Raw genomic sequence first — 23,114 nt, 5'->3', positions numbered from 1 at the left:
ATGTGGTGAAAAAGTGTAAGATGATTTCCCAAGCTCTCTTGCTAAGACATGGAAATAATTTTTAGCCAAAAATGTATATGGCTGTCATTTTTTAATATCTGTAGTTTTAATTCTATTTTTTTCATATCAAATGGGTTGTGAATCTAATTTCAGAAACTATTCATTGGAAGTCACTTCAGTTTATTTATGTCTGGCTTGAAAGCCTGATACAAAAACAGTTCATTATTTTCTAATAAGAAATAAAAGCTCTGCAATTTGGAAATATGCCCAAAAGGGCTATCAAACTGTGCAGACCCCTTGGTCTAGCAGTGTCTTTAGTGAATCTGTCTCCCAAAGAGATCTTAAAGGAGGGTAAGGGACCCACATGTGCAGCTCTTTTTGTAGAGGAAAGGAACTGGAAACTGAGTGGATGCCCATCCACAGAATAGTTGAGTAAGTTATGATACATGAATGAAATGAAATATTGTTCTACAAGAAACAATCAGCAGGATGATATCAGAAAGTCCTGGAAAGACTTGCATGAACTGATGCCAAGAGAAGGGAGTCGAACTAAGAACATTGTAAGCAGCAACAATATTAGATGATGTTCAAATGTAATGGACTTGAGCTCTTGTCAACAATGAGATGATTCAAGGCAATTCCAATAGTCTTGGGATGGAAAGTGCCATCTGCATCCAGAGAGAGAACTAAGGAGACTGAATGAGATTTTCATTTTGTCATTGGCTTGCTTTCACCTTCTGATCTAATTTTTCTTGTGCAGCGCGATGAATATGAAAATGTGTTTAGAAGAATTGCATGTTTCACTTTTTAAAAAGCTCAGTACCACTTTGAATTGTATGGTTCTAAATTTTTAGTTTTTTGATCATACTTGTTTCTTTTTCTTGAGCTTTGAATATTTATGTGGCAGCCTTTGATAAGGTGCTGAGTTTTTCTAAAACAAATTTTTTGAAAATATCTGCTAAACAGGTAACTATATATATATGCGTGTATATATATACATATATTGGAGTTAACATAATATGTATTGGAGTACCTGCCATGTATGGGAGGAGGGGAAAAGTTGGGACAGAAGATTTTGCAAGGGTCAACGTTGAAAAATTACCCACGCATGTTTTGTAAATAAAAAGCTGTAATAATTATAATAAAAATCTGCTAAACATGCTAATCTTTATAGTTGTCATATCATTTTTATACACTCTCTTGAAAAGAATGACCACTGCAGAAGACAACTATTCTCTCAATTCAAATAGACAAATAATAATTCTGCCACGAGAGTAAAATCTGTTAGAAGTGTAATGTACTCACTGCCCTCTATATAAAGTTAAGAATTTGTATGTCATGAGTTTTTGTTGATGTTACAACTTGCAGTGCATTCACAATGTGTTTGTTTTCATTTTTAAAGGTGAAATAATGTTCCAACATTTGCCAATCATCAATGCTGCTCCATTAGTTAACTTTATAACCAAAGGGCCAATTGTTTTTCAAAGTATGAACTAATTAGATTTAAAAGTGTATTTTCCAGTTGTACATCTTATTAAGTGATGAGGAAATAGCATATTCTCTACTATTTTCCCACCATGCAGATATCTCACAAAAATAATTAAAATTACTAGGTTACCAACATCACGAGTCTCATTTAATTGCAAAGTATAAATGTCACTTTTTTGAATCCTTTATACAATGAGTTCAACATTATTGGACAGTTTTGTCTGCTATGTTTAATGTACTTAAAATTCAAATGCACATACGGCTTTATTTTAAACAATGTTTCTATATAAACTAACCTTTATAAGGAAAAGATCCCTTTGATAAAAGATTTTCTTTCCTTCTGTCACTGGCACACCAGCTACACTCTCCTAGAAACTTCTGAATTAACCAATGTTGCCAACTAGGTCATTTAAAAATGTATCAGACAGACTTGACTTAGTTGTCCAGCTAGTGAATGGGTCCAACCTAGATCCAACGTGTAGTTTTTCTTCTGTGCTTGACAGCTTTATAATAAAATCAGTTATCTAATGTTTAAAAAAAAAAAGAAAAGAAAATGTACCAGACAGAAGAGTAGTAACTTAAGCAGAGAATGAGTTTAAATCATAAAACAACTTTAATAGTGCAATAAGAAATAATGAAGTTTGTTTCTACAGAACATTTGTGGTAAGTCTGTGATGGTTTTGGGAGCTAATAATGCCCATTGATGTTCAATGTTCACAACATCTCAATCATGTGAAGACCAGCTGATGAGGTAAGATTACAGGGTAACAGAAAGGAATCAGAGCACCACTATGATGCACAGTACAGAATGCCAATGAAGGTATAAATTTGCATCTGTTTGTTAGAGGTTCATGTGAAGACCAAGTTAGCACCCTGGATGCCTTAGAATTAGCCAGTCAGGATAAGCAAACGTCCTGGGTCTTTATTCTTGGTTTTAGGGTTCGAAGTGAAGGGAATGGACACAGCAATCTCCACACCTCCTTTCTCTTCCTCTCACACCAAATAGTGACTCTGGCTTGTCTTACTCCACCCTTTAATCCCTCCTACAATTCTCTGTATATATCAACAGATCCGAGCCAGCACAGAATGGTGGGAAGGGCCATTTTCCAAGCATATGCTAATAGAGTATTGGCCAATTGGTAATTAGCCTCAAGTGCTTGGTTGTCCGACCTCAGTACATCAACTCAAGTTTTGGCCCTTTATAAGTTCATGTTCAAATGTCAATGTGGGGAAAGGTTGAGAATTATAAGATTAAGGAGATATCTTTGATAATGTTCTGTTGATTGATGGTTCTATCAAGGTGGGCTCCTCTGTTTAAGATCATGTAATGTGAAGCTTGTACAAGTCATTAGAAAGTAAATATTAAACATATTTTGTCCATCCAGTTCACTGATTTTACCCTTACTGTAGTCTCCATTTAGTAAACTGGCCAGTTTTCACTGTTTAGGTGACGCAATGCATTATGTTAATTAGTTGTGGAAGCAATGAAATTCTACTTTAGGAGGAGGCAAATGAAATCATCTTTCATTGCAATCTTGTGAAAGATGATTTCCAGAGAGACTCACTCCTAGAGGCTTTGTAAATGCCTAATGAAGTATGCTGCTCACTGGACTACTTTGAAATGCCTTTCCCCTTTTTGTACTGGCAAGGAAATGGAGACTGAGTGGATGCCCATCAGTTGGGAAATGGCTGAACAAGTTATGGTATATGAATGTTATGGAATATTATGGTTTTGTAAGAAACAACTAGCAGGATGATTTCAGAGAGGACTGGAGAAACCGACATGAACTGATGCTGAGTGAAGTGAGCAGAACCAGAACAGCAACACAGCAATATTATGTGATGGTTAACCAAACTCCTGACTCAACTCATTTGCCTCAGTTACCTCAGGGATGATAACAACACCTACCTTCTAAGGTTGTTGTGAGGATCAAATGACTAATTTTTTTAAGTACTTAGTACAATGCCTGGCACGTAGTAGGTGCTATATAAATGACAGCTGCTATTGTTGTTGTTATTCTTTGGGAGAAACCTTAAGGAAATCTCATGGGAAACTAGATATTTGCTTCATGTAGTATAGAAAGATTTGACAACTTCAACTTAAGGGCCAAATGTGGCCCACCCCAGAGCCAAGGTTTTTACATTTTAAAATAAAGGTTTCCTAGGCCACACAAGATCAGTCAGTGTCCCAGACCATAGTGTGACAATCAGATCTTTACAATTTCCCTTTAATTGAATGCCTAAATTTCAGTGTCTGCAGTGGTTGGGATCCTTCTTACATTTGTTATCTTCATAAAGACATAGGCTCTCAGAAAGCTATTCTACAGAATAACCATAGTTTCACTTTGGTATTGACACTGATAAAACTGTTTGGTCTTATACAGTTTTCCCACATTATATTCACATTTCTCACCACAATGAAATTTCTGAGTTGCGCTAGAAAGGCCTTTTCACATTCATAAGGTGTCTCATAAACACGAATTATTTTTATATTTGCTAAATGGTGAGCTCTTATGAAAGGCCTTGTTATATTCATAAAAGCTTCCCATCACTCATGAATTCTCCCATGTTGACTTAGGTTCTCTACTCCCTAAAAAAGCCTCCCCATATTCATAATATTCACAACGTTTTTCTACACTTATGAAGTCCGAGGTTGAGCAAGCTGTTTCCCAAGAAGAGTCTTCCCATATTCTATCACATTCACAGGGTTTCGCTACACTTACAAAGGCTTCGAAGTTGAATAAGCTGTTTCTACTCTTGGAAGGTCATCTCACGTTTGCTACAGCAAGGTGGCAATTCCTTCTGTGTGAATCCTCTGATGGTGAATAAGTGGTTTCCTGTCAAGGAAGGTCTTTCTACATTCACTACATTGATAAGGCTTCACTCCGATAGGAATTCTCTGATGCTGAGTAAGGCACTTCTTGGGAGAGACCTTCCCACGTCCACTACATTTATCATAAGCCTTCTGTCCAGTGTGATTTGTCTGGTGTACAGTAAGGTATGACTTGGAGCTGAAGGCCTTCCCACACCGATCACATACATAAGGCTTCTCTCCAGTATGAACTCTCTGATGCCGACGAAGTTGTTTCCTCTCCAAGAAAGCCTTCCCACATTCATTACATTCATGAGGTTTTTCCCCAGTATGAATTTTTTTATGTTGATTAAATCGTGAGCCCTGACGAAAGCTTTTCCCACATTCATTACATTTGTAAGGTTTCTCTCCAGTATGAACTCTCTGATGTTGGGTAAGTTGTTTCCTCTCTAGGAAGGTCTTCCCACACTCATTACACTCATAAGGTTTTTCTCCAGTATGAATTTTTTTATGTTGACTAAATCGTGAGCTCTGACGAAAGCTTTTTCCACATTGGTTACATTCGTAAGGTTTCTCTCCAGTATGAACTCTCTGGTGTTGTATAAGCTGCCTCCTCTCCAAGAAAGCCTTCCCACATTCGTTACATTTATAAGGTTTTTCTCCAGTATGTATTTTTTGATGCCGGGTAAGTTGCGTCTTCTCTAAAAAGAACTTCCCACATTCAGTACATTGGTAAGGCTTCTCTCCAATATGAATTTTTTTGTGCTGACTAAATTGTGAGCTCTGACGAAAGGCTTTACCACATTCTTCACATTTATAAGGTTTCTCTCCAGTATGAATTCTCTGGTGTCGAATAAGTTGTTCATTCCGACGAAAGGCCTTCTCACAGTCATTACATTTATAAGGTTTTTCTCCAGTGTGAATTCTCTTATGTTTGATAAGTCCTGTGCTCCGACTAAAAGTCTTTCCACATTCACTACATTTATAAGCTTTCTTTCCAGTATGAATGCTTTGATGTCGGTTAAGTTGTGAACTCTGAGAGAAAGCCTTTCCACATTCATTACATACAAAAGGTTTCTCTCCACTATGAATTCTCTGATGCAGAGTAAGGTGTGCACTAAGGCGGAAGGCCTTCCCACATTCGTTACATACATAAGGCTTCTCTCCACTATGAATTCTCTGATGTTGAATAAGGTGCGTGCTCAGGAGGAAGGCCTTTCCACATTCATCACATGTATAGGGTTTCTGTCCACTATGAATTTTCTGATGTACATTAAGTCCCTTGCGCCAGCAGAAGGTCTTCCCACATTCATTACATTGATGAGGCTTCATTCCAGTATGAAAACTGTGATGGGAAGTAATGAATAAGCTGAATATGAATAACTACATTCATAATACTTTCTCCAGTAAGATACTACATAAAGTCTGCATTGTAACAACAATTTTCTGAACCAATTACAATTAGAAAATACCTCATTTGCGGCAAAGATCTCATCTTTACTCAGTCTAAACAGACTCGAGAAAATATTTTTTCCAAGTATTCCATTTAGGGAGACTTTCTAATGAATAATTTATATGGTAGAAAAAGGACCAGCCCAAGACTTGAGCTTCCACCCCATCCATGACTTTTGTGGGGCCCCACTGTACTGGCAGTTTTCCTTAGGGGTGATTTTTACTTGCCTAGAAGATTTATCCTTGTCATGCTGTCTCTCTGACATAGCATCACATTCTAAAGCTTGTCCAAGTTTGGCAGCATGGTGTTGATGATGCCTTGGCAATCTGTCTTCATAAAATCCTTTCAAAGTAATGCCAAGCTTTGGAGTGGGCTCCTTTACTTCAACTATCTCTTCCCAATCTGAAAAAGATGCCCAAAGTCACCAGTGCTACTTTGCAGAAAATAAGAAAATCATTTCATTTTTTTCCACCAATTTTACTGACTTTCATGCCAACTGTAAATTTGCTTATTGATGATTGCCCTTGAGGCAGCTAGGTGAAGCAGTGGATGGAGCACTAGCCCTGAAGTCAGGAAGACCTGAGTTCAAATCTGACCTCAGACACTTAACACTTCCTATCTGTGTGACCCTGAGCAAGTCACTTAATGATTTTCCTCTTGTTCCTCTCCCCTTTCCCTCATGTTTTCAGGTCTCCAAGTCTCCTTTTAAGCTGGAGTGGTAGTGTTTAGGACCTCTGTATGATATGTTATTTACATAATATGTACATTATTTACAGAAAAGGAGGTAAAAATCTCAAGGTTTTTTCTGTGTAAGAAAAGCTGTTGGAGGGTTGTAGGCTATTCTAAACATTTTCTATAAGTAATGTACATACTATCAAAATTTTTTTTTGGTCAAAGGAATCTGCTTTGACGTACTATCCCAAAAAAAAGGGGGGGGGAGATCTTTCATTAAAGGTACTAAAAAATTTTCACTTGGATCCTTCTATCAACCACATGAGATTATCAAGTTCATGATGCACTTTGCAAATAAAGGAGTTAAGAATTATTGTCTAAGTCACACTATTGAGTATCACAACTGGGAATAGAATTTGGATTTTGATTCCCAGACCCAAAGATTCTCTCTACCTTACTAGGTTTTCCTTTACCAAAAGGTTTTCCTTTACCATTTTATCAGAGTAAATTTAAGGAAAGAGTGGAAGTATGTGGGAGCTACATGTAAAGAATTTATGTTCTAACAATGAGTAGTGTTTACTGTTTGTCATTGATGACACCCCAAAGTCCAAGTCCAGCCCAATCATTTTGCATATGGGGAAACAGGGTGAGGTCACATCTATATTAAATAGCAGAAATACGACTGAAACTTGGTATAATCTTCCAAATCCCTGGAAATTGTATCATGAGGCCTCCAGGTGGTACATGGTCAGAACTCCAGGTTTATCTTCAGGAAGACCTAATTTCAAAACCAGCTTCAGACATTTATCTGTGTGATCATGGGCAAGTCACTTAACCTGATTATTTCAGTTTTGTAACTAAAATGGGCATAATGATAGCACCTACATCCGCGGGGTTGTTGTAAGAATCAAATGAAATAATTATAAAGTACTGAGCAGTTTCACACATTGGAAATATATATAAATGTCAACTATTATTATGGCCTGCTACCTACTCACAAGAGAAAGGAGTTTTGCAGTAGGTAAAAGTCTGGAAGGAAAAATGGAATGTTAGCTTGAAGGATCTCTCAGTAAACATTTAATCTAATCTAGAACTAAGAAGACACCCCCATTAGAACACACCTGATGAGGAAGAACTCCATCTATTTCATTTATATACAGCTCAAATTATGAAGTTTTTCCTTATTAACCCTGAATTTGCTTCTTAGTAATTTCTCCCCTTCTTCTGTCCTTTGGGGAGGGTGTGAGAGATAAGACAACCCACACGTAAATAAGCATTTACAAAGTACACACATATATCCATAACCAAAATGAATCCAAGTTAATGATAGGGAACATTAGCCGCTAGATCAAGAAAGGCTCCAGAGGGGATGCTTGGGCCAAGTCACTTAGCTAAGCACAAGGGGCAGCCACCCCCAAAGCACAGAAATGTCATTTATGAGAAAGAAGGTTGATAGGGTGCCAGGAAGGAGAAGGGGAGTCATGTGCAATCAAAATGGGGGAAGAACAGAATGGGGCAGGTTTGGGCTTCAGGAGGCTTTAGGGAAAGAAAGCAGGGCAGGGAGGGAGCACCGTGGAGTATGAGCCTGGAGTCAGGAAAACATGGACGCCTACCTTTGGAACTGTTGTAAAGACCAAAGATATTTGTAAAGTGCTTAGCACAAGACTCAGCAAACATAAACTGTGTTACTATTACAAAGGAGGCCAACATTCCCATCTTCATACACGTTTGAGACAGAATGCTCAATAACCCAAGACCAGCAAAGCCCTGACCCTGGGGCCCACCCTGCCCTCTCATTCGCTGACATGAAGGGGTCTGATGGCATCCCACCCCAATGCCCATCTCTCTCCCTCTACAGGAGGGGCTTAAACTACTCTGTCCAGTGTGCTGCCCAGATCTGGGTAAAAAGTCGACAGTGTTCTCCTCAAAGCTTAGGAGCCGAGTCAAAGTAAGAGAGCACGTGAGTCTGGCAGCCCCTCACCCAGCAAAGCCAGGCTCGCCACAGCCTGGGCTCTACCTTCCCTAACCACCTGATTAAACACTCATTCTAGAAATTTTCTTAAGAAACCAAGTCTGTGAATCCATGGCTTTACAAATACTGCTTTCCTGTATATAAAAATCAGCAAAGCAGTTGGAGAGGGAAAGGCCTGGCACTGTGGTAGTCCAGGCAGGCCGGCGAGCTTCTCCACAGGACCCCATACCCAAAGACCTGCCAAACTAGCAGAACTCCTCCTAGTCCAGCCCCCAGGGATCACTCTGCCCGGGAAGCAATCCTAGAACGAACATGGCAGCTCTCTCTGTAGGATTCCAGTCCCAACTTCCACAGGAGCCAGTTACAGAAGTCTCAGGACAAAAGCTTCAGGACCAAAGTCTTCGGCACTGTCAGTGAGTAAGCCCATGTCCCAAGATCTGGTCTGTTTTGTCTATGAAACCTTCAGTCCCACTGATGTACCCCCAGGGCCTGGGGTCAGGATTTCCTTTAGCACTGTCTCCCCAATTAGAGCCCATCTTGCTTCTCTATCATATTGCTGGCCCATAGCACAGAGCTCAGAGAACTTTTGCCCAAACTGTTTCCATGGGGTCCGATTCTTCACGACTCCATTTGGGGTTTTCTTGGTGAGAACGTGGTTTGCCACGTCTTTCTCCAGCTCATTTTACAGGCAAGGTCCTGAGGCCAGCAGGTAAAGTGACCTGCACAGTCACACAGATGGTGTCTGAATTTAGCTGGAAGAATGTTTGTGGCAGCCCTCTTTGTAGTGACCAGAAACTGGAAATTAAGTGGATGCCCATCAATTGGAAAATGGTTGGGTAAACTGTGGTATATAAATGTTATGGAATATTTTTGTTTGGTAAGAAATGACCAGCAGGATGATTTCAGAGAGACTTGGAGTTACTTACATGAACTGATGCTGAGTGAAATGAGCAGGACCAGGAGATCATTATACACTAACAACAATACTATATGATGATCAATTCTGATGGACGTGGCCTTCTCCAGCAATGAGATGAACCAAATCAGTAGAGCAGTAATGAACTGAACCAGCTATACCCAGCAAAAGAACTCTGGGAGATGACTATAAACCATTACACAGAATTCCCAATCCTTCTATTTTTGTCTGCCTACATTTTTGATTTCCTTCACAGACTAATAGTACATTATTTTGAAGTCTGATTCTTTTTGTACAGCAAAATAACTGTTTGGACATGTATACTTACATTGTATTTAATTTATACTTTAACATATTTTACATGTATTGGTCAACCTGCCAGCTGGGGGAGTGGGGGGTGGGAGGAAGGAGGGGAAAAATTGGAACAAAAGGTTTGGCAATTGTCAATGCTGTAAAATTACCCATGCATATAACTTGTAAATAAAAAGCTATAATTAAAAAAAAAAAAAAAAAAAAAAAGAGGCAGCTGTGGGGCATGTATGAGGTATAAGGGAAATGCCTGGGATCAGAAAGACCTGAAGTCAAATCCTCAGACTACTTACTGTGCGACTCCGGGCAAGTCATGTTTTCTCATCTGTCAAACACAGATAATAAATGTACCCTCCTCACAGGGTCAAATGAAATAACATCTGTACAAGTGCTCAGGATAGAGTTCATACATAGTAGGTACTTAATAAATGATTGTTTCTGTTTTCCTAATGTTTTTCCATTGTTCATTCCTGAGATTCTTAACTTTCTATTGCTCTAAAAGAGTTCTTTTTTTTTCCTGGGTTCCTTAAGATGCCCTTCAAAAACTTGAATTATGGTCACATTGACCTTAAATGCCTCTAGTTCCTTCTCCTAAAGGATATCCATCTTCTCCCAAAAATTCACCACAGTGGATGCCCTCCATTGGGCCTTCCTTGTACAAGAGTACTAGCTGGGGAACTCTGGGGCCCATCTCTCATCTCTTGCTTTGGTAAAGAAAGGTATCAGCTCTTCTTCGCTTTCTTGGAAAAGAGCAAATATTCTGATTAAACAAAAAAGAAAGTAGTGAGAAAGGTCATGGAAATAAACCAATTTTTGTTCTCTAATTTTAAATAGGCCCCCAATGGGACAGATGTCTTCTTCTCTTCCCTAACTCATTCTTTCTCCCACTCACCACAATGGCTGTTACCCAAGGATCTCTTAGTACTCCTCCCATTCTTTCCTCTTCTTATTTCACAGAATGGAGACCATCCCCTGGGTACTGTCCACTCATATCTCAAGGGCAATTTGTCAGTCTCTCATTTCCATCCCTTGTTTCTAAGCTATACTCCCATCCCCTCTTGTATCCACCATTAACCTTGTTCAGCTCTATCTATAATCCTTTCTACTGGATCTTTCCCCATTCCCCTTCTCTGCAGTGAACTTCTGGGAGACTGACGGACTTCTGGACTTCAAATCCATGCCCTGGCCACTGTTAGCTCATACTGGAACTTCCCTCAGCCCTCATGAACTCCTGCTTATGCACCTCGGTCCGGCATCCCTCTCTGCCCTGTCCAGAAGAGATGGCACATTAGGCTAAACATCCGACAATGTGTGTGCAGACATAGCGTGTGTATAACATTCATTGACAGTTGCTGTTTGCTAATAAGAAACTCCCTGTCTGCTCCTCCAGCTCTGAAGTACAAGACCAGCACTCAAACAAAACCAGAGGTCTGTAGGCCCTCGGACCTGCTCCCAAACTCCACTGTTTGCCAAGTGTATTTCCGGTTCTTGGCAGGGATTGGCATACAGACAGCCTTCCATAAATGCTTCCTTGCTTGGTTCTGGACCTTCTGCTCCCTTTTCTTCTCTCATCCCTTGCTTCAACGAGGGAGCCCTCTGCTGCTCAAGTCCCCGCTTGTCTGTTCTTTCACCTTCCGTTCTCACGCTTCTTTCTGCTGGTCCCCGGATTCCCTCACACAAATGATGCTGTGCCCTCTCTTTGTAACTTAGGATTGACTTGTTAGATCCAAAGCTCTGTTCTGGACCTTAAGCCCCAAGGCAAAGCGAGGAACTTGACAGCCCTGCTCCAACTTCTGTTCCTCTTGCTGGTTGTTTAGGCTTGATGGACTTAGGGCTGACACAGGTGGCCATGGGCCACCCTCCCATTATTCCTTTCTCAGCAGGTGTTTCCTGGAAGTTTGTACATTTATCACACTGTTGAGTCTCTCAGCAGCATCTGCTCCATGGCTACACATTAGGTGAGTCTCATCAAACCTCTCCTTTTCTATGAAAAGTCACTCTGGTCTTTAAAAGCTTTTGGGGTAGCTAGGTGGCACAGTGGATAAAGCACCGGCCCCGCAGTCAGGAAGACCCAAGTTCAAATCTGCTCTCACACACTCAACACTTCTTACCTGTGTGACCTAAGTCACTTAACCCCAACTGTCTCAGCAAAAAAAAAAAAAAAGCTTTCAGGTTGGCTAGTCGACCCACACTAGAATCCAGAAACCCCAATCCAACTTTCAGAAGCTAACTCTCCATAGAGAACTCCACTCACACTTATTCCCTGGAACTTTTCAGCCTTCATCCCAGAGAAGCCTCGATCCTCCTCTGACTGGCGAGTTCTTTCCCAGGCCAAGACTCCTCACTTTCCCCCTGGCTGTTTCTGCTTGAAATTGTATTCCCACCTGTCTGTGCCAAAATGTTTGTGGCAGCCCTGTTTGTAGTGGCCAGAAACTGGAAAATGAATGGATGCCCATCAGTTGGAGAGTGGTTGGGTAAATTGTGGTATATGAATGTTATGGAATATTATTGTTCTGTAAGAAATGACCAGCAGGATGAATACAAAGAGGATTGGCGAGACTTACATGAACTGATGCTGAGTGAAATGAGCAGAACCAGGAGATCCTTATATACCTCAACAACGATACTGTATGAGAGTGGATTCTGATGGAAGTGGATTTCTTCAACAAAGAGATCTAACTCAGTTTCAATTGATCAAGGATGGACAGAAGCAGTTACACCCAAAGAAAGAACACTAGGAAATGAATGTAAAGTGCTTGCATTTTTGTTCTTCTTCCCGGGTTATTCATACCTTCTAAATCCTATTCTCCCTGAGCAACAAGAGAACTGTTCGGTTCTGCACACATATATTGTAGCCAAGACCTACTGTAACCTATTTAACATGTATAGGACTGCTTGCCATCTGGGGGAGGGGGTGGATGGAGGGAGAGGGAAAATCGGAACAGAAGTGAGTGTGAGGGATAATGTTGTAAAAAATTACCCTGGCATGGGTTCTGGCAATAAAAAGTCATTTAAAAAAATAAAATAAAATAAAAAAGAAATTGTATTCCCAGTACATGGCTTGGTACATGGTGGGGCTAAGTGACTGATAATTAAACTCTCCCTTCCCACATCAGATCTTTTGGACGCAAACACCTCAAGCCACTGGTCTTCATTCTTACCTAAGATGCAGTTCCTTTGGCCAGACTTTCTAGGTTCATCCTAGCAGCCTCGTTTGGATCTATGTGCATCCCCAGCAACGGGCCGAGGTTGTAGGTCTTGGTTGGTTCTGTTATGACAGACTGGTCGGCAGAGTCACCAGCCACTGTCACTTCCCCTGACCGAGCCCACACAGATGCCCTCAGCATCCTCAGAGAACAAGCCGTCCCTCTTCAAATTTCTTGGCTCCACGTGTTCAGGCCAGCCTCCGGCCTCCAGACACAATCTGGGAGCTCTCTGAGGCTTTCAGATCTTCTCTTTGGGTGTCCCTCCATTGAAGGTCCTCTTCCAGTTTTCTAAAGAACATTTCCCCTCCCCTGCCCCCCAAAAACCTGGTAGACAGACCTCATCAAGGCCACTTGCTTTCTAAGAAGAGGAGACCACTTCAATGGGAGCCTTAGTGGTGGGCCAGGGCAGGAATACACTGGCACCCTTTGGGCCGAAGGAGCAGCAGCGGGGACTGTTGTGTCAGGAAGGCTGCTGGGCCCCGACCTTCACTCACCTGCACGGTGGCTCCCTTTGTCACAGAGGGAGGTGCCTCCCTCTGGCATCCAAGGTCCTCTCCCTTGTTCCAACTGGCGGATCACGTATGGTTTGGAAATGGCCAGGCCTGTTGATTGAACATGGAAAGGTTTTATGGACAGAGAGCCCCTTCAGGATTCATTTTAGTTCCTTCTCTCTTCTTGAAAAAAGGCCGGCTGAGAGGCTCAGAGAACTGGTACCAAAGAACCCGAGGCTCCTGAGGAACAAGTTCCCAAAGGTCCACGTGGATTTGGGGTCAGAAAGACAGCTATGGCTCTCCCTGAGGAGAATACCCAAGAGCAGGCAGGTGTTTTGTGCCTTTTGGGGGTCTCCCGTACACATGCCTGGCCCAGAACAGGGACTTAATAAATGCAGATACCTGGGGCACTACCCAAGAATCTTGGGCCCGAGGGAACAGAGAGGCCTCTGGAACATCATCATCCAGGGGGCTGGACCTCCCCTGCCTCCCTCGCTGGCAGCCCAACCACTGAAGGCCACAATAGGATTCAGGAGGCCAGAGAATAATTGCAAAGCACTCGGGATACCCCCAGGTGCTGTGTCCCTCCCAGGGGCGGACTCTGGATGATCCCAAGAGCGGTCCTCACCCAGGCAGACCAGGTTTCTGTAGTTCTCCAGCATCACCTCTCTGTACAAGTCCTTCTGAGAAGGGTCCAGATGCTGCCATTCCTCCAGGGTAAAGGCCACAGCCACGTCCTTGAATGTCATGACTTCCTGAAACAGCAAACGCATTTAGGTCACCTAGCGGCCCCCCCGCCCCCCCGCATCTGGACCTGGCAGGGGATGAGAGGTGGGATCCCGGACCCAGGAAGCAGTCAGTATGGTCAACAAGCCCGCCACATCCCACTGGACTCACAAGCCAGCCAGAACTGACCCAGACCTCTGCTAGTAAAAGGGAGCATTTCTGCAACGTCTAACGGCCTGAAGCACTTCACTAGCGTCACAAGCTGGTTTTAGGTCAGAACCAATCTCACCTGGTCTCACCCGGTCCATCTACCTGGACTGTGGATGCCCTCTGTGCCCTGGGTCTCTAGGACACTGCTCCTTCTGACTCCCTTGGGGGCCACATTGTTCCCCTTAACTGTGGCTGCTCCCCAAAATTCTGGGCTTAGTTCTGAAGTCTCAAAGGTCCAACGCCAGCGGATTCACTGATGCCAGTGGATTCTCACGTGCTAGCGGATTCTTACAACGCCAGCAGATTCTCACCTTGCCATGGGATTCTCACGGGCTCTCTGCCCCCAGCTTTCCAGGAGAGTACTAGGGGTAGCTGGATTTCACTAACCACTTCCCCCAAGGATGCTCCAGGAGCCCTGGCCCCCAGCCCGGCTCCCCAGGTCCCTGGGCTAGGCGTTTTCTCCCAAGGACAGGGGGGCCTCCAGACGAGGAATATCCTCCCAAGCACCGGTGGGTCTGTCCAAAGGCTCAGTGACCTCCTTCCACCCGAGGATGGGGGGTGGGGGGGGCTGGGTGACACAGCGCCCATAGAGCACCCCCGGATTCAGGAGGCCTTGAGTCCCAACACTGAGACTGTGACCCCGGGCACTTCACCCCAACTGCCTCAAAAAGAAGCAGAGGGAGGCAGAAGCTGGTTGACACATTCCGGAAGGAAAGCTCTTTGGGGGGGGGGGAGGCCTTCGAGAATCCTGTTGTGTTAAGCAGCTCAGGCGGGGGTTAGGGAGGGGTGCGCCCTTTCCTTCGCCAGAGGAGGAGACCAGAACAGGCGAAGGGGGAGTGGGCTGCGGGTCCCCCAACTGCTAAGGGCCTGACACCAAACCTGGCCCGCTCCATGCAGGGCCCCGGCTGGCCGGCTACCCCAGGAGAGGGTGAGGGTCAGGACCCCCCTCAGCTTTAGAGTTGCCCTTGAGTTTGGGGCAGACTCCTGAATGAAAACGGCCCCCTCCCCATTAATCCCGATGGCCCCTCCTAAGCCCCCCAGGAGGACTGTGACCAGGGAAGCCCCCTCCCCATTAATCCCGGTGGCCCCTCCTAAGCCCCCCAGGAGGACTGTGACCAGGGAAGCCCCCTCCCCATTAATCCCGATGGCCCCTCCTAAGCCCCCCAGGAGGACTGTGACCAGGAGAGCCCCCTCCCCATTAATCCTGTGGCCCCTCCTAAGCCCCCCAGGAGGACTGTGACCAGGGAAGCCCCCTCCCCATTAATCCCAATGGCCCCTCCTAAGCCCCCCAGGAGGACTGTGACCAGGGAAGCCCCCTCCCCATTAATCCCAGCGGTTCCCTCCGGCGCCTCTAGAGAGCCGAGACCTGCTCCCCCGGGGTACACAGCAGGTGCTTAACCATCTCTCCGGGACCGGAACCGGCGCCAAGAGAAAAGACCAGGAGGGGCCCCCGCCCCGCCCCGGCCCCGCCTTCACTCACCGTAGCGGGGGCCGCAGGAGCCGCAGGCGCGGGTCCCGGGGCCATCGCCGCTTCCGTCCGGGAGGGGGGGGGAGGGGGGGGGACCAGCCCGAAGCCGGCGGGATGCAGGAGCCTGAGCCCACTCGGACTGAGAGCACGGCCACGCCTCCTCCCCGCGCCGCCCAATCAGAACTCCTGAAGCCACGTGCGGAGAGCAGGAAGACGGGCATGGAGAGGGCGTGGTTACAAGGGAAGGGCGGAGGAATCCAGCTTCCGTGCCTCGCGACTCCCGGCCCGAGAAGGAGCAATCTTACCGCTGATTGGCTGACATCCGTAGCCACGCCCCATCGTTAGCGAAGAGCAAGGTGTGGGGCGTGGCAGAAAGGCGGACGCCGCGGCTCCTCCTCTGCTTTTCCCCTCCCCCAACACTCCACCTTGGCGCCGGCTCTGAAACTACGCGTCAGCGTCCCATTTCCGCCGCTGGTCCTCACTCTCCCCGGCCCAGAGACTGATAGCGGCTGAGGGTGAATGAGGACACAGCGTCCTGACAAAAGAACTGGCTGTCGGGGCAAACGTGATGTAACCTTGGAGCCCGCGCCGGGACCTTGCCCTGAGCGCTCTCGGAAAGTCTGCCGGGAAATGTAGTCCGGACCTTCCGGGTCGGGCAGTGCGCATGCCCGAGCCCTGGCCCCGCCCAGGTTTGACCGGGAAAGCCAAACGGAGAACGCTTCCTGGCCCGGTCTCTGCTTGGGGCTCCTGGGCACGTCTTGGCTCCTCTCTGGCGTCTCCCGGGGGCGCCTGCAGGGGCTTCCCGGGCCCGCAGTTCTGGGTCTCCGGGGCCCCGCCCGGGAGGAGGGGCGGCTGTGAGGGCGCAGGCGCCGGCCCCGCCCCCTAACGTTTGGGGGAAGCCGAGCCCGCCCGAGAAAGCCCTTGCGATCAGTCTTTGCCAGCCAGAGATCGGGCTTGGGGCTTGGGGGGGGGGGGGGTCTGACTTGGGCGCTTGCCGGGTCCTTCTCAGAACCGCTCGCCCGGCTTTGGTGTCTCCTGGGCGGGCCCCACCCAGAGAACAGCCGTGAAACGCTGTGTCCTTGCGGCGGGCTCCCTGACCGAGGCGGTCTCCAGCGTTTGGGGTCCCCTCTTCATGCTGACACTCGGCTCTTAGTGAGGTTCTGAAACCGGACCCCCAAATACCCGCTCCCAGGCGGTGTCTCTAATTGTCTCAAGAATCTGCGGGCTTACACTCGTGAGCGGGCCAGATTCTATAAGAAAAAGCAAAGTCGTGGGGAGCAAACTATGGAGGTTCTAACTTTGGGGGGCCCTGTTTGGATTCCTAGATTCTTGGGGTACCTCCAGTTAAGTTAGTTTCAAAGAAAGCCTTTCTTTTGTTAATTTGTAAAGGCTACAGATGTGCTAATAGATCGGTTCCAGGATTCTACTGCTAGGCAAATTTCTGACGGAGATTTGAGTTAGAGTTTGGGCCGGACTTTTTTCTTCCTGAGCCTGTATTACCCTTATGAGTTAAGTCTTGCAGCGCCAACTTATTAGTTAGGCATCTTCCTTCCAGAGCCAGCATGCCTAAGTCTCTAAAACCCAACATTCTTTGCAGTTAAAACCAATACTGTGTTCTTGGAGTCAGAATGTATACGATTAAGATAATCTTTATGTTTAGACAACTTGGAGTCAAAGTGTAGTATCCCTGAGATTATAATCACACCATTCCTCCCTCAGTTACCACCACATACTCCCCACCTCAAGCAGTATTCCTAAAATTGCAATTGTTGAGGTTCAAAGGAGACTCCCAAAGTTTGGGGTTTCAGATCTGCGTTGCAAGGGGTCTCAATAGAATTTGTAGGCTTGAACCCATCTCTAAATCAAGGGGCAAAGTTTAGTATAATGATAACACGGAAAGAAGCGGGCTAAATTCCAAAAAAATTAGCAAAGAAAGAACTAGGAGCAAGAAGGTAAATTTATAAGAAAAAAAAAAAAAAGACAGGGTGTTTCATGTCATTGATATGCTAATTTTATGGCTTAGATATAGAATCCCTGAGGGGTCTGGTATGCACCTCTTTGAATTTTATGGCTTAGAGGTAGAATTGAGGAGTGGTCTGGAATGCACCTATTATTGAAAAACTTCATTATCTGGCAGCCTACATTGTTTGGAACTACTGCACTCCAAAAGCCCGGTGGCCTTAGGGTTACTGCCATATGTCCCCTAAAAGCTGCACCCCATCACAATCACATCATTCCTCCCTCAAACAATCCCTGAGGTTACAAACGCATTAGTCTCCTTTCAAACATCAGGCTCACCTGTGACTCCAAGAAACTCTGTAACATGTCCACTGAACACACCTCATTAAAACCATCTCAGCATCTAAACCAGATTGACCGTAACTAACCTCCACAAATTTTGGAATTAGGACTATGTCTACCTCAAGTGGGTGAAGACTTCTCCTAGTAGAATGGGTGAATGAGTATAGTTTGTTCCAATGGTCATAAAGATGACTGGCGGATGCTGTGGAGTGCTTCAAGCCTGGTCAGACATTGAAAATGCCAGTTACATCCAATGTATCCCAGGATATCAGCTGTCATCCTGAATTTTATCTCACCACCGGACTTTGAAGTCTTTGTGCAACCTTGCCTCACTCAAATTCAATTCGGCTGCACACAAATCGTCCTGTGATGTCATTGGTCTTTGAAAACAAAGGATGAATAACAACAAACCCACCATAATGGGACTTCTGATCTCAAATCTCAGTCAGGACTGCTTTTTCCACAGTTATTAACGATCTCTTGATTGCCAAATCCAATGGGGCTCCAATCTCTTCCCTTTTGATCTCTGCACCTGATGGAGATGAACCCTGAAACTGTGTAATTTGTAAGAGATAAGATCTCTTACAGATAAAATCTGTAATCTGTAATTTAATCTATAAGAGAAGGGAGATTCAGAGTCTCAGGCCTTCCTGGGAAAGCATATCTTCCCCGACAAGTTAAGTGGCTTCATTCAATTGGAGATCTTGGTCAAATCACCCTCCGTTGATTTTTTGGGTGTGGCCCGGAACCCCTTTGGGAAATTCCCAGATTCTGGGAAAAAGCCTTCAAAATGATTTTATTCAATTGGAGATCGATGTCTGATGATCCTTTATTGATTAGCTCAACACCTCCCAGCCTCAGGTCAACATTTGCCCATATAACCAGAGGTCTGTTAAACACATCTTTGTCAAATTTCTAATGAGTTTTGCCTGCTAAGAAAGCCTCCTTCTTGGTGAACAATAAAAATCCTTTTTTTGCCATAGATTTCAGGGTTTGCGAATTCTTTCGTCTCAGAGCAGACAGGATCTCTCCCTCTATTCCCACACCTCAACACACTCACTTCATGGATACCATCTCCTGGATTTTCTTCTCTTGGTTGTCTTGTGGGTCAGACCACTTCTGTTTATTATTTGCTAGATTGTGCCCATATACTATGAGTGTCCCCCTAGATCCAGACCCTTCTTCATTAGAAACCTCATTATCATTTCCATGTAGATGATTCTGCAGCTCACTGTAGCTAGCCCATTCACTTTCCTTAGCATCAGTCTCACATTATGAAACTACTATTTGAGGTGGATAGGAATCTCATAAAAGAACTCATCTTTCTCCAAAAAAGTTACCTGTCTTCCAAATACATTTACTTTTGTTGAAGGTACCAGCATCCTTTGTATCACTTGGGGATTAGATGGTGTCATGATCTTTGTGTCATCCTAAACCTTTACATTCACCCCACACAGCCAATTAATTGTTATAGATTTAACATTAAAATTTAATTTTCTCTATGACATCTTTTCTATGTGTCCTTTTCTTTATGTTTGCATAGCCATCACTAGTGCAGGCTCCCAGCAATTCATGCCTGGATTGTTTCAACACTTTTGGTGGGTCTGCCTGATGTAAATCTTGTTTCTCTAATTCCTTTTATGTAAAGTCACCAAAATGATTTTTCTAAAACACAGTTCTGACTGTGTAATTTCTTTTGTTCAATAAATTTTATTTCTGTTCAGTAAAAACGCTACAAGATTAAATACCCATAGGTATTTCAAACTCTCCACAACTTGTTTTATTACATTTTATTCCCCTCCACATAGTCTACATCAGGGATCCTCAAACTACGGCCATGGGCCAGATGCGGCAGCTGAGGACGTTTATCCCCCTCATCCAGGGCTAGGAAGTTTTTTTATTTAAAGGCCCACAAAACAAAGATTTTGTTTTTTACTATAGTCTGGCCCTCCAACAGTCTGAGGGACAGTTCACTATCCCCCTATTTAAAAAGTTTGAGGACCCCTGGTCTACATTCCAACTATGCTATAATCAATCAATAAAGTTTTAAGCTGCTACTGTCTGCAAGACACTGTTAAGTTTTGTCCATACAAAATGAAATCAAAGACCCTGCATGGAAGCTTGAAGGAGACACGCAAACAAATAGGTTCAAACAATTACATACACTATAAATAGGAAATAGTTAACAGAGGGAAGGCACTGGAATTGAGGGGTTGGGGAAGACTTCCAGTAGAAAATGGGATTTTAGTTGGAATTTAAAGAAAGTCAGGGAAATAGGAAGGGCAGAGGATGGAGATCATTCCAGGCATGAGAGATAGAGAAAATGCTCAGAGCCAAGAAACAGATTTGCTTGTTTATGGTACAGCCAGAAGGTCAGTGTCACTAAACTGGAGAAGATGTCTCGTGACTAAAGCATGAGAAGACTGGAAAGATAGGAGGGAATTAGATTATAAAGCTCTGAATGCCAAACGGAGCATTTTGCATTTGCTCCTGCAGGCAATAGGGAGTCACTGAAGTTTATTGAAGAGAAAAGTGATGTGGTCAAGCTTGCACCTTTAAAGAATCACTTGTGTGCCTGAATGAAAGTTAGATTGTAGCGGAAAGATACTTGAGGCAGGCAGACTCACCCATAGGATAATGTGCAATAATTCAGAATTGAGATGATAAAGGCCTGCCTCATGTGTTGTGCCACAGTTCCCTTTTATTGTCCCGCCTCAGTTTCCCTGAATTGTTCTGTCTCAGTTCCTTTTATTGTTCTGCCTCAATCCCCCTGGTTGCAACACCTCCCCCTCCTGATCATTAGGACAGAGATAATTAAGGCTTGGAGATCTGGCCACTGGCATTCCAAAAGATAAAACTCCTAGGAAGATTAGGTCCTATCTCATACCTAATTGTTATCCTCTTCTGTCTCTCGTCCCAGACTCCCTGGCTCTAGTTGGACACCACCTAGGTCCTCCCTATTAGTAAGAATTTATGGTCCTCCCCCCCTCCCCCAACTTGTCAGAACCGGATTGATGGTCCCTTCTTGAAGATTTCCACTCACCAGAGTTTCGACTCCACACACCCCCCCACTCCCCCTCACCCCCGCCTTTGTCTATCTACCCGAGCTTAGAGCCATATGGAAATTCACATTCGCTGCTGGATACTTTGAGACTTATTCAGCCCTGGGATCAAAATGAATTCTTTTGGTCCCAGAAAATCTCCCCCTCTCAGAAATCCAAATAAAATATTAAAAATTCTCTAACCTTTAGCTTGACTCAGTTTCTCCAACATTCCAGACGGTGGTGGCAGTGTCCAAGCAGAGAAATGACAACTGGGGAAAATGTTCAATTTCAAACATGTTGAATTTAATATGTCCACCTGATATGAACCCTAAGTTTTCAATAGGCATTCAGAAGTGGAAAACTAGAAGCAAGAAGAGAAGTGTGTGTGTGTGTGGGGGGGGGGGTTGATAAGTAGATTTGAGGATCATCAGCTTAGAGATGATAACTGAATCTATGGGGAAAATGAGATCATTAAATGAAGTAGAGGGAGAAGAGGGTACAGGACAGAATGGCTAAGTATGGTTAAAGGGCAAGGTCTGAATGAAGATGCAGCAAAGGAGACTGAGGAGCAATTAGATAGGAAGGAGGAGGATCAGGACAGAGGGACACCCCCAAAACCTAGGAAAAAAGATTGTCAAAGAGAGAAGAGTGATTGAGTGTCAAGGGAGAAGAAGGACCGAGAAAAGGCCATCAGATTTGGCAACTAAGATCGCCGGCATCTTTGGGAAGAACAATTTTAGTGAAATGGTGAGATTGGAGGGAAGATTGGAGAGAAATCATCGTTTCGATATTACGTGAACAACTAATTATTAAATGATAATCAAGACTTTCTCCTTTGTTTCCTCATTTGGGGCCCAGCCTCCACAGAGAGTCAGACGGTCTCCGGAGGACATGGCTGTTTGATGAAGCGTTCCTGTGTGTGTGGGACTCGTGGCAAACGGCCTCGAGTTTTCCGGCAAAATATGAGACAAGCGTTTCAACCAGTGGAGCCAAGAGAGGTTTCAAGCGGGCTGGAAACGTAGGGAAGCGCGCCTGCGGGGCGGCAGGTCTCCCAGCGGCGGCAGAGGGACGGGGGGCGCCAGCAGAGGGCGCGCCGCTTTTCTGCCCCCGGCTCCACGGCCCGCGGAGGAGCGAGAGCGGGGGCGGGGGGGGTGCGAGGCTGCGCCCCGGAGGCTGGGCGGGGGGGGGCGGGGCGAGGCTGCGCCCCGGAGGCTGGGGGGGGCGGGGCGGGGCGAGGCTGCGCCCCGGAGGCTGGGCGGGGGGGGGCGGGGCGAGGCTGCGCCCCGGAGGCTGGGGGGGGCGGGGCGGGGCGAGGCTGCGCCCCGGAGGCTGGGCGGGGGAGCCGGCCACTGGGAGGGGCCAGGGATGAGAGAGGAGGGCCGAGTACAGGGAATGGTTTCACCGAGGGCGTGTCTGCGCCAAGCGGGCTCCGTCTTGGGGCCGAAGTTTCATTTTCTGTACATTATTGGGGGAATCGAATAACTTCTCTCACTTAGCTGGGTAGGAACCCGCCAGGGCCTAATACCGGCTCCAGGCTAAAGCGAGGACTCGGCGCACGCGCCCCTGACTCGAACTACGTTTCCCAGAAGGCCCTGCGGCTCTAATGGGACTCCTGCTCGGGAATCCCCAAGACGTCACTTCCGCTCGCGCTGCTCGGGCCCTTTCCTGCAGCCTGGGCCCCGGCTCCTTCTGGTTAGAGCAGGGGCCGGAGTTCTTCTGGCCCGGTGAGTGAGGAGGCCTCCATTGGTCAGGCCGAGGACGGCGGCGAGGCTACGGAGCCAATCAGCACGCGCCTCTCGCTCCTCTTCCCCCCCCTCCCCCCCCCGCGTGACTCGATTTCTCCCCACCCCTTTTCCTTTGCAACTGCAGGATGGGGGCGGGGCGATGGGTTGTCAGACAAAGATCTGCAGGTGTAAGTGGACCGCAAGCTCGGGAGGCTTCTGCCCAGAAAGGGACCGCATTGAGAGAGGTTAGAGGGTCCTTGGGCAGGCCCTTCCCCCCATCCCTGCTGGCCTGTCAGGCGGTCAGCGTTAAGTGCCGGCTGTG

The 23,114-nt window shown here is 45.6% G+C and overlaps 2 protein-coding genes across 2 annotated transcripts in view; one reads left to right on the top strand and one right to left on the bottom strand.

Moving 5' to 3' along the window:
- LOC111719283 (zinc finger protein 345) overlaps positions 1 to 23,114 on the top strand; it is a 369,988-nt gene that overhangs the window by 267,232 nt on the left and 79,642 nt on the right. The gene's annotated exons all lie outside the window — the stretch shown is intronic.
- LOC111719280 (zinc finger protein 883-like) lies at positions 3,264 to 16,436 on the bottom strand. The gene is made up of 5 exons (XM_031958453.1): positions 15,736 to 16,436; positions 13,948 to 14,074; positions 13,323 to 13,430; positions 5,981 to 6,155; positions 3,264 to 5,645 (listed from the first exon to the last, which is right to left on the bottom strand). Exons 1-5 carry the CDS (start codon positions 15,778 to 15,780, stop codon positions 4,268 to 4,270), a joined length of 1,833 nt encoding a protein of 610 aa, XP_031814313.1. The 5' UTR covers positions 15,781 to 16,436; the 3' UTR covers positions 3,264 to 4,267.

The sequence above is a fragment of the Sarcophilus harrisii genome, chromosome 1, assembly GCF_902635505.1.
Source record: "Sarcophilus harrisii chromosome 1, mSarHar1.11, whole genome shotgun sequence".
NCBI lineage: Eukaryota > Metazoa > Chordata > Mammalia > Dasyuromorphia > Dasyuridae > Sarcophilus > Sarcophilus harrisii.
Note: the sequence above shows the minus strand (reverse complement) of the source record. Positions and strands in the feature narration are given on the sequence as shown.